Consider the following 12362-nt stretch of genomic DNA (forward strand, 5'->3'; position numbering starts at 1 on the left):
GCCAGGCTGTTTCTGAAAGGCACAGGACATGGACTCTCCATATCTGGAAACCTTGAAACTGCTGGCTGCCAGAAATCAGAAGGGTGCACTGGAGAACCTGCTGCATGAGCTAATGGGTCTGTATCTTCCCTGAGCAGAACAGCCAGAGGCTGCTGCGTGAGCTGATAAAGCCACCTTTATGTTCTTGTAGGAAGCAACTGCATGGACTCCAATAAAAAACATTCAATTGCAGAAGATGAAATACATTTGGTTTATTTCTTTCTAAAGTTTGTACATATACATATATCATTATACATATGTGAGATCCTTCACTAGGGTTGCTTGATTTCAATTACATAAAAATTATTGGTAAGCTTGTAGGCTCTCTGTTGCCCGTAAGCAACATTTATTCCAACTTATAAAAACACAGAGGAACAGAGTTATAGTCAGAAACATGGACACAAGAGAGAAGTCTACTTTATATCTCACAGTTTCAATACATCAAAGGCGAATTATTTGTCTGTATACCGTAGGCTTACTTTATCAGCAATGATAAAATAGAGGAAAATATTTATATACAGTCACCTCAAGTGAAAAATAAAGCAATGTAAACTTAAATTCCAAAATATTATTTTAAATGATATAACAATATCCCCAAAAGTCCTCTTCCAAGGGGAAAAGGACTGATTAAGTGCCTTCATTTATCAGGAAATGATCATTCTAGTACCAGTTACATGAAGCAGAATAAGGGAGGGCATCCTATGATACCTGTAGAAAAAGAGTGACAAGTCTGCTTCAGGAAAGCATCTCTGTGTAAGCCAGTATATGTTTAAGTCCTTATGGACATCAGCAGCACGTGGAAACATCTCCTATGAACCAGGGCTTGACTAAGTCTGCACAGCTCTGACTCTGACCCCTGAGGAGTATGCTTTTCTGGCCATGCATATTCCCAGGAACAAAATGGGGTGCCCTGGTGGTAGGACAGCCTCAAACCCAAGACAATGACCACCTCAGGAGTCAGAACAGCAAGTTTCACACTGCTGGAAAAGATTTTGTGATTACCTCAATGCTGCTTTACAGCAGACCAAGAAGTTACCACAAAGAAGAGAGACCGGGACTGCGTCTCTAGTGTGTTGTATGAAAAACACTCCAGCGAGTCAGTGATGAGAGTAAAGTGAGTTCAAGGTTACCAGAAAGTAGGTTCCTACACTTGACTAAAGGGATAGGAGGTCACACCAAGGAAAGATTTTGCAAGGGCTGCTGTCAGGCCCTGTAAGATCTGCACACAAGAGATGCACAGGGTGTGGGCAAACACAAGTGCAAAATGTTTTTCTGCACTACCACTACTACAGTTAGTCTTCCATATGAGTACCACACAGCTATAACTGAAAATTCAGTCCTCTTTCTTGTCCTAAAGGAAGCAACACAGCAACAGCTCAGGCAGAGGGAAAATGACATTTTCCCAACTGTGACTCTGAGTGTGATGGTCTTACCCTCATCTTCCCACTACATCACCATAGGAGGCAGGTAACCCCATGGACAAGCTCAGTGCCTGAAAAAGGATTACAGGATCACAGCTCGCCCAAAGCAAGGTGATAGGGACGTGGCTCTTCATTTCATCTTGAGCTGCAGTCTACTCATGTCTCACTCCTGCAAGACACAATCACTCTGGCTACCATCCAGTGAAGTACAAAGGCAATGGCTTCACTGAGGTTGCTTAACTGATTCAAGGTAACTTGCACAAGGTAACTCCAGGTAGGAATTCCACCCACAGGCTTTGCTTTCCTTTCCAGGGAAGCAATCCTAATATTGCCCTCACTAGAGTGCAATAGGAAAACTGGGTTTCCTCATGTCTTTTTACTTAGACCAGCAACCTGTTAAAAGGTTGCTTAAACCTTCAAAGAGAAACCTCTCAAAGGCATACAAGATGCCCAAGAGAAATATTTCAGGTCTGCAGCTTTTCTTTTTCCTGCTGATGAGCCAGACACTCTTCTGGAAATCTGTACAGTTGCAGAAACAAACTCTCACTACCACTGTATGATCGTATCTGCAGGAGACATCACAGGCACCTGTCCTGCTTGGACGTTTTTTGGACATGATGTCCCCTTGCTGAATTTCCAGAGTGAGGTGAACATTTTCAGGAGTAAAGCTGTGTGTTAGATCCCGAGAGCGAGACTTTCAGAAGTCAGCATGGATGCTCCTGGTGCAGGCATCAGCCAACATCAACAGGGAAAGAGTTAGCCTGATGTTAAGATATAGCAGAAAATCCCACCCAGTAGTCCTTGCTTAGACTCTCCTAAATATAAGCCTTTGCTTTTGACACACAGGACAACAGGCAGCCCCTGGTGGACAACACATGGAGATCAAGGCAGCTCAAGGAATACCCTAAATCTGCAAAAGCTCTGATGACTGTTTAACCTAATTTCAGAACTACAACAACAAATAACCTAACAAAGTTTGCAGCTGCTTAAGTGCGTTGACCAAAACAAGCCCCAGAAAAGAACGACAGCAGGCTTTAGAGTGCTGAGCCACAGAAGCCATACTATACCTATGAAATACATACACACATCTATAGGCACCACTGTAACATGTTCACCAAGTAATGTAAAAGCCTCCGATTGTACCTCACGCAAACAGTAGTGATCTTAAAGTTTTCAAACTGTCAGAAACTCTGTTCTTTAAGCCAAGTTATAATCCCAGCCTTGAGTAAGAGGACACAGTTCTAATGAATACAAATTCCAAAACAAAAAAACAAAAGCAAACAAACAAAAAAAGAAAATAACAAAAATCCCCACACAACCCACACGTCTTCTTCTCCTGCAGTCTTTCGGAATTTGAAAGCACTGAGCATGAGGTTTCCATAAGCACATAAGTGACATAAGACTTGAATCACTGATAAGAGTTTGCCTTGTGCAGTGTCACAGACTGGATATCATTGACCTCCCTTATTCCAGCAAGAGGCTCAGGGGTGTCAGAAGATTTTGCATCAAGCAAGTCTCCATGGCAGCTTGGAAACAGCAGTGAAGCTGAAACCTGGCCTGCTTACACAAAAATACCCTCTTGCACTGGTCTTATTTAGGTGAATTACGTCCAAGACCACTGCTATAGAGCGGCTACTAATTACAATGGTTTATGTCAGGGGAAAAATCCTGCCCTTGTAGTCTTAGCAATTTCGATCTTTTCATTGCTAAGTGATGTACTTTTCCTTGGTCCAAATAAACTTCTGGCCAGTACCCCAGCTGATCCCTGGCACAGATTTAATAGCAGATGCCATGGGAGGTCCCCCATTGTTTAAACATTTGTAATGTTTAATGACTGCTCATTGTTCAAATGGGAGGACAAAGTACACTTTGGGCTGGCCTAAATTTGCTCCTCCTGACCATGGGAACAAAGTCAGGTCAATGGTGCGGCTCCTGGGAAAGCTGTTGCTCCCACTCGCTAAGGGAAATGCTCTAATAAATAAAAAGGAGCCTCAACAGAGCTAACAAAGTGGATGGGCATGGTACATTCTCTCAGGCAGGGCTGAGCCTGCCTCCTTTCACTGTTGCCAACAGGAGAGCAGATACTCCCAGATGGCACGCAGACATATTTCACTGGGACCTGTCCTCCTTGCTCCCATTTAAACCAGCCTCCTCATAACACGACTGTAGCACCCCTGGTTGAGGGTGCTGCTGTCACAAGGGAGAAAAGCAGCAGGTGGTAGGGACAGTTCCTCAAGCAGCACAGTGCAGGTGGGAAAGGAAGCCAGCCTTTCTAATTACCCCCAGCACTGAAGGCAATGCTCAAACACACATTCTCCAGCAGGTGACCAGCCACTGGTATTCCTACAGTATCACTGTCCTACGCACTGGTGCTCAGCTTAGGCAACATCATTTCTACAGAGGCTGACAAAGCCTCTTGCAGCTGCAGCAAATGTTCATGTCCCACATGGAGAAGCTGCAGGTGAAGCAGCTCGCTAGGCTACACCTGTGCTGCTGGGAGACCTCTGGGAGAGGGGAGATGCCAGGCACACTGCTTCTGTATGCACTAAAAATACCCTCTGAAGAGCACAGATCAGCTCTTTCAAAGAAATTTCTGATACAGCCCCCCAGGCAGCCTAGTGAATGGAGCCTGGGGGCACACGCTGAGGAGCTCTGGCTGTGCTCTGGGGAGAAACGAGGACTTCATAACTGCCCTCTTCAGAGCAGATGTGACATCCCAGAGCCTGGGGAGAGCAATACCAGGGAAAGTTTAAACCAGCAGCAAGCTGTAAGATTGCTGGAGATAAAGTGTATATACTGCCTTTGCCTCTGCAACAGCAGATGGTGATTCTGATAACCTGGATACCTCTGTGCTTGAGGGACACTGGTTGAAAATGGCCTTTCTTTTAATTATTTTTCTTTTCTTCCCCACTTTCAAAGGCTGGAAGATGTATGTCCTGATTTGCAAAGTTCCCAATTCCTTGCAAAACAGCATTTCAAACTTTCCCCACAGCATGGGTTGCCTCTGCCTCCAAGACTTTCGGAAAGGAGACCAGGAATGTCTCAAGTGTCTGGTCTGAGTGTGGGAGGGGGACCTTGTATCCCTGCAGCTAACGCTAGAGGATTACAGCAGTCTGAAACTCTGTCTCACACCTCCCAGCTATAACTGTGGCTGGAAACCAGGCTACCAAGGAGTAGAATGAGAAAGCTGTTCACAGGGTTATCCATTCAACGCAGCACTGCTTCAGAGCAGGTTTTCTCAAGGCAAGATGGGACAGTCAAATTTTCTGGATTCCTGCAAGCATGGAAGGAAAGAGACCTGTTATACAGAAGCAGCTGAGGTGCTAAGATGACAGACAGGAGCAGCTTTACAGAAAAGGAGGAGGAGCTGTCAGACTAACTGTGATAAGGCCAAAATTGAATTAGTGATGGAGAATGTAGACACAGTAAGTGGTATACTGTCTGCAGAGAAAAGCCTTCCCCACTTTCCAGAAGAATATTGCCATTCAGTACCTGTAGAAGCCCAGTGATTTACCCTGACACCTTTGACTTTCTTCACTGCCACATCCACCTCCTCATGAAACAAGCTGCTCTAATGAACCAAGAACCTCACTCCCCCACCAGAGAAAGACAAAAATGCTGACTATTTCAGGCCAGAAGAACCACAAGCCTTGTTACCGGAAGGCACTAGGGCTGTGAAAAAATCACCAAGCAATTGCAGTCTCTGGAGGTCTGCTAGTTCACACTCCTGCTCAAAGCAGGGCTCCAGGAGAGCCTCAGAATGTGGGCAGACTGCATCCTAGGAGCAGGTGGGATCAGAGGGAAAGCACTTAAGGGATGAGCCGTTACAAGCCCTGAGAAAGCTTCTGGTAACCATTTACAAGTGGCTGGCTACAGATGAAAAACTGTCTGAGCTGGCGTCACAGCTGAACAGCATTCCCCCACAGCTCCCCTGCATTAATCACTCTGCTGGCTGACTTATCTCTCTACATCAATTAAAGACACAACATAAATACTGGATTTAAAATCTGTAGTCATGTTCACTGGTCCATGAGTGATTTATCTGCAAGACACACACAAACACACGGCCAGCCCAGAGAGCCTCTTTAGCAGCCTGCTGAACAAAAACCATCTCCACCAGACCCCTGCATCTTGCTGACTCATGGAGAAGAGTGTGGTTTTGGCTTCAGGAGAGTATCTCACCTCCTCCAGTTACCACATGGGGAATGAGGAAGGCAATTTTATCCTTCTCCCTCACCTCTCTACTGCCAAGTGCAGACCCAGTGAGGCTCTCTCCTGCCTCACCTCCCTCAGCCAGGTGAGGAGATGGTCCAGCCCCTGAAGGGTGAACAACCAGAAGTGCTTCCAAGCAGGATGGGTCCTCCAAGACCTCTGTCTGCATCTTTATAGGGAGGATGCTAAAAGCCGTTGGCCCCATCCTGATCCCTTCCCAGCATCCCCCACTCTGAGCACGCAGACAGAAGCTTTGCCTGAGCAACATTTGCATGCTGCAGCAGCGAAGATGACAAGGAAGGATGAAACCTCCCTGCTTCACTGACGCAAACACTGGCTTGCACACTCACACGCTCATGGTGGTCTGCCAGTAACTCCTGTTCGCACTGAGCACCACCAGAAAGCTGCAGGCTGTGCTGCTGATACCAAGTTCAGGTGCATGGTGAGTCCCAGAGGAGGGCTGGAAACCAGCAGAGTATCCTTACACATTGCAAGAGGAGCTCCACAGCCACTGCGGTCAGGCTCTGATCTCTGCTAAAAGGAACATTTCAGCAGAAAGGCAGAGCAATGCAAAGCTATCTGGCCAGAGCCTCAGTAGTGCCACCCAAGAAGATGCACCACTAAGACCTCCTCAGAACCTGTCCTCAACCAGAAGATGGTTAAATACCATCTGCATACTGCCTAACAGATGACCCTATTCCCAAGGGAGTCCAGAAGCCATAGGCATTCACAATAGGATCACCTTTTTCTCTCAACTTCATGTGCATTTTCACATGGGTGCTTGCAATGGCTAGAATTTGCAAAGCAATGGAGCAAAATGTCATTAATTAAAACTTAAGCAGAACCTGAAAAATCCTCAGTAAATTAATCTGCATGCCTCAGCAGTCTCACCAAGAGTGTTCCAAGCTCAAATGTTTAATGACTAAGACACGCGCTGAAAGAACTGCATTTGCTAAGCCCAGATGAGACTTTAAAAAATACACCCTAATCCATTTATACGTGCACATGGAAACACAGAATAAATAATGGAGAAAAAAAAAATTACCATTTTTTCAGTTCACTTTTGACTTTTCTTATTGTTTCAAATCATTTGCTTTGCAATGACTTTGGAGAGGAATTATCCTGTTTCTGTGTCAAAGCTGGGCAATGCATTTTACACACATAATTTCTTTTTGAGCTCCGCAATTTAACTGCAGTCTACAGCAACAAGAATATTTTTAAAGGCAGGGGCAAAAAAAAAAAAAAGTCAAATGTCACCTCTTTGCCTTTTAAGGCACTGCATTCTATAATCACAAGAGGTTTGCCGGGCATAGTCCAACCGGTCTTTGAAATCCTCAACTGGACAACCCCACCCTGAGAGCCAACCAAGGCCCCTTTACAAACCTCCAGATTTATTTTTTGTTTCTTCTGCATGCTTACTAACACTGTTTTCTGTAACAGCACAAGTTTTCTTCTCAAATATGCATTCAGCGGTCTCTGAATGAATTTCTTCTACTCTTCTGCTTGCTTCAAACCACTAGAGCATGCAGGGATCTGGCCTTGTTCCCCTTGGAGAGCTGTTGATCTACCACACTTGATTAATTCAAACAATGCCTCCCAATGAGCACTGTCATGCACCTGTCCACCCTGAGTCTCTTAACACAGCATCCTGCACCACATCACTTTGGCTCCAAGCAGCAGAAGGCATTTCCTTCAGTAAGAGGACTGCACATTTGCCCCACTGTAGTAAGCATGCACGATTGCTAACACCCCAGCCCTTGGTAAGTACTGATGGTTTCTATTCAGGACTCTGCAGTTTTAGCAGGGTTAGGGGCCAGCCTCCTGACTTCTATCAGTGGCAGATACCAGATGTGTCCCAGCAATCACACATGGGAACAGTCCCTCTGTTTTTTCTGCTGGGCAGCAACTGCAAGGATTGATTTGCTTCACCACCTCAGCATCTGAAAGTGCAACATCTCTGTTACAGACAACAGTGAGCACAGCACCGCAAAAGCTGTTGAATGGTGGTCCTCAGTGAGGGAGGCAAGTCATGCGGTGCCTGTTATGGTCCTTCTCTCTTTGATCACTCCCTGTCCTGCCCACTGAACTGGCAGTTCAATAAGACAGATTAATTGACTTGGACCATTTGGCAAGTCTGGCAGGGCACAAACCCACTGTGGTGGCAATTTTTTTGATGTGTGGTCTTTTGACTACTCGGGCTGGAAACACCAGTGAGTTTCTGACCAATCCTTGCATTGATCTTGACTCCTCTTTATGTGCTAAGAATTACATCCATCAGGAAGGCTGTCCTGTGCCAGGCACAACACAGTTTTGTTGCGCCTGGCAGCAAACGAAAGAAAGGCTAGTTTGGTTGTACTGCATGTAGCGGAAGGGTGATGTACAATGGGAGAGACCTGTCTGAGCTCACCCAGTGGGCCAGTTTCAAACCTGAGGTTAAAACCCAGGGTTAAGTATCAGGTGAGCCAGTGCTCTCTGCAGAGCCACGATGCCACCCAGGCGAGAGGGTCAAGAGCAGGAAGATGATTTCTACATCATCTTTCTACTCCCTGTGCCTGAAAACTGCTGGCCCTGAGCGATCTGTGGCACAAACCAGGAGGCTTTCAACCACGAAAAGCTTTACGCATGGTGGCCATTCCCTGTCCTACGCTCCCTTCTTAGAGCCTGGCACAGGGTACACAGAAGCTGCAAGGTGAGCTGGCTTGTGGTGGGTGAAGAGTAAGACCTGCCAAAGCTGAGGCTGCCTTGTGCTGGCCTCCAGGCACAGAGTAACCAGTGTGGCATCAAAACCCAGCCCACAGTGAGGACATCTGTCCCCTTCTCCAGTCTGTACCAGCCTCCTCCACTTATAGGTGAGCTAAAGCAGAAAAAGAGAGATCTGAGGAGAATCCCTTACTGAAGAGAAAAGGCAAAGGGCTCTGTCACTAGCAGAGAAATTACAAACACCTATCTGTGCACACCAACACGGAAACTCCTGGAAGGGGGAACATCAGGGAACAATACATCATAAGGCTCTATATAGCAGCTAAGTGAGAGCGTATAGTTAAAAACTACACAGAGGCCTTTTGTCTTTAAAATACAATGCTAATGGCTGACATTTACAGCAGCCTCCTCCACAAATAAACTTAAAGCCCAGGTAGGCATTCTGACTGGGAGGTCAAGAGGTCCCTAATCTCCCTGACTACAGAGACAGCACAGGTCTGGATACCTCCCAGTCTGCTAACTCAGGAGAAGGCTCTTTGCTTGTGAGAAAGCAAACAAATTATTCAAATGCTGTCATCCTAGCATTGCCAGAGGTTTCCAGGTTTCACTCCTTCATGCTCGTGGGTCCAGGGTCAATCCAATGCAATAATGATAAGCAACAGTGACTATTTACTGCTGCGAAGTACCAGTACCAACATGCTTCACATTGTTCCCAGCACCCCTAGCTCTAGCCAGCCTTCTGCAGCTGCCTGATTGCACAGCTCTCTTCCACAGCACTGCAGCATTTGTCCAGTTACTTTTCCCACCCACCACGTCAATAAAGTGACAAGTGACTCGAGAGATGAAAGCCACGTGCCGATGGGAGGAGATAAATGGGGAAGAGACAGAATATACGCCACAGCGCTCTATCTCTTCCCAAGCTCCTTTAGAAACAGAACAACACAAGAAAGTCCTGATGCTTCAACTGCTAAATGATAAATTAACAAAGCAAAGCAGGAGCAAAGACATCTCCCACAATCTGCACAGAAACAGCAAAAATATACAATAGAAAATGTCACTAACACCCCATTCAGGCAGATGCACTTTTTTTTTTTTTGTGATGACAGGTTATTAAATGGAAAAATTTTGAACACCGGTACTTTGCTTCATGGCTGTTCCTCTAGTTCTCATTTCCACCTTAAGTGACCTTCTGCTTAATGCTGGGTGTTTCTGGCCTGTGGTCCTTCCTCTCTGAGACGTTGCGTTTCACCTTTGCACTAACTGGAGACTCCTGGTTCAATGAGGGACTCGAGTGGGATTTCTTCAGTCCTGGTGCATCATTCTCTCCTCCGCTCAGCAGATCCTTCACCCCTTCTTTCAGGAGACTGACGTAAGTCTCATAGCGATTTTTCTGGGAAATTAAAAGAAAAACCTGAATCAGCCTGCAAAAAAATCTGCAGAAGCACTTGAGATATCTTACCCATAACTTAATGCTCTCTGCTGGCCTTGAAGAAAGTCAAGAGCCTAATATGGATGGGAACAATGGTGCCTGATGTGGACATGAACAATGGTGGGTAATGTAAATTACACTCTACAAAAAAGATTCAAGGCAGGTTGAGCCCGGGGGGTGCTGTGCAATTAGAGGCACACAGCAGCAAACAATTCCCAGTGCTAAACTGAACAGTGGCTCTCAGCTACTTGAAGCACATAAAGATTTCCAAGTAACAAAGCCAAGAGAGAGCTTGCTGACTACAGTCACACTGAGTCATATTCTGTGCTCACACGTACCGAGATGCTACGTGCCCCACGCAGGCATGGAGAAAGAGTGCAGCAAAGTAAGGGACAACAAAAATCCTGCTCTGGTTTGCTACAACTCTTCCCTGCAACACTCTACTCCCACCTTTTCCTTTTGCAGAGAAGAAAAAGGTCCTTTTCCTTGCTTTAGCCCAGGGGGAGAAACCAAAGAAGGGCACTCCTAAACTCAGATAGTACTGGCTTGGCCACCACTGAGCTTGTGAGAGGATGCTCTGCAAGACCAAACCTTAACAAAAAGGAGCAGATAAGAGGGCTGAAAGCAGGAAGGTATGTATCCTTTACAGGGCCACACATGGTGAATGATGAAGGTTGCTCTCTGTCCAGACATCTATATTTTACAATTAGAAAAAGTTCACTTTACTGTGCCCCATTTATTCTGTTCTTTGGAGTGGAGCTTTCCATCTCCATGGGGAAGATTTTGCTGTGTGCCACAATACCATCTTTTTGCATAGAACGTCTTGGCAACCAACAAAATGAGGGTACACTAACAGAAGACCTCAAAAACAGAAGCTAGTGCAGGAGGTCCTGAGAACAAAGCAACCCACCTCCCAGGGATTTGTTTAAAAATGTGCCCCTGACATATCCAATAAAGATATTATGCAGGCATTGTAATTCAGATGATCTCAGTGGGCTAGGGTCAGGGATGGAAGCAGTAAACATCCATACTGATTGCTAATTTATATTTCAAAGTGGCAAAACAGCAGCCAAACTATTATGTACCTGACAGAGGAAAAAATGTTGAAGAAAAATTCTTCCTATTTATAATAAAATAATAAAGTTCTGGTAAAAGCAGGAAGGGCAGGAAGTCAAAAAATTTGGTAACTGCTTTGAAGCATGGAATATAAAGGGAAAAATTACAAACAGGGAGAGAACGTGACTGGGTTTCCAAACAGTCCTTTGAGTAAACAGAACCGCAGAGAGGAGGATCATAAAAAAATCCACCTAAAAATTAAATAAAAAAAGCAGTCTTATCCATTCCGTATCTGGAGTTCCAGCTCCACAACATGAAAGACAAACACATAAAGTAGGTAAGATGTGTCATTCAATAAAAAAGGAAACAGAAACAGTGAGCAGAACCCTGGTCGTGATGCACTGGGCTGATGAACGATTCAGCATATAATGAACAGGACACCTCTGCAAAAGAAAAGGCAAGCCAATGCTCTAAGCCTGGGATCATCAGGATAGAGAGGGACTTTACCACTGTATGGACTTCCACTTTTTGTTGGTCCAGTAAACGCCACCAGGGTCAACAGACCCACCATTCAGAATAGAAATCTAATGCAGTTTCTGCCTGGCAAGTCTGCCAATGGACTTTGTAGGCCCGTGATTTCTATTACAATTAAGCCATGCATTTGGAAGTTTCTATTTTGATTTCAACTGCAACAAGCTTGCTCTTTCAGTGATCTCACATTTGAAGGTAGGTACTAAAGCTGGTGGAAAATTTTCCTTAAAAGAAATTAATCTGGAAAATTCTGTCAAGAAAGTAAACCCACAAAACTTAAAAAAAAAAGTTAAACTACTCAAAAGCTTCTGCAATGTTTTCTCTGAAGAACAAGGGCATATAATAAAGAGGAGACGAAACAGCCACCCATTAGATTTCTATCTTCACCTCTCACCTGACAGCATTCAAAAGATCTCTCTCAAACCATTAATTTGCTCCAATGAGCAACCATCATCTGGAGCAGTACTTGTTCCCCCAGCAAGCAAAGAGAAATGTTCCTTCCTTGGTGTGGGCAAGTAAACACACCAGCAAGAAGAAATATTCCTTGCTGCATCCCTGAACCAGGTGCCTCCTGTTTCACCTGCCCTCAGGGGGAAACACCATTTCACTTGTCTTTCATCCAGAATAAAAATGAAGGGAACACTAATGGGTGTAAAAAAAGGGGAATTACAAGAGCCTGCAGAAAAGGAATCTGGTTTCTGCTTTTCTAATGGGACTATTCTGCTTCCTTTGGGACTCAGAGGCCCTTCTGATGTGCTTCTGGAAATCTACCAGTATGCCCCTTTGTACATGGATGCAAGGTCTGGTCTACAGTCTCAGCCTGAAAGAGCCAAGCACAAAATACTGCCCCATCTGCCTCTTGCTCTTTTGCTTTGACCTAATGCAGCAAGGTCTGTCACCATCTCCTGCCTCATCCTGACAGGATTTTGTTCTGAAGGGAAGGTGAGAAAACCCTAAAACCTGGGAAAATTTTC

At 45.2% G+C, this 12362-nt stretch overlaps 1 protein-coding gene across 4 annotated transcripts in view; it reads right to left on the bottom strand.

The window, feature by feature from the left end:
- Positions 1-226: 226 nt before the first annotated feature.
- The window catches only part of PSD3 (pleckstrin and Sec7 domain containing 3), a 110837-nt gene continuing 98701 nt past the window's right edge, over positions 227-12362 (bottom strand). For all 4 annotated transcript variants that reach the window (XM_062609782.1, XM_062609783.1, XM_062609784.1 and 1 more), the window contains one exon: positions 227-9762. In XM_062609782.1, coding sequence (XP_062465766.1) covers positions 9550-9762 — 213 coding nt within the window. In that variant the 3' untranslated portion in view covers positions 227-9549. The remainder of the gene's footprint in view (positions 9763-12362) is intronic.

The sequence above is a fragment of the Pezoporus occidentalis genome, unplaced genomic scaffold (genome assembly GCF_034315485.1).
Source record: "Pezoporus occidentalis ecotype Australia unplaced genomic scaffold, CSIRO_AGI_Poc_V1 ctg140, whole genome shotgun sequence".
Lineage (NCBI taxonomy): Eukaryota > Metazoa > Chordata > Aves > Psittaciformes > Psittacidae > Pezoporus > Pezoporus occidentalis.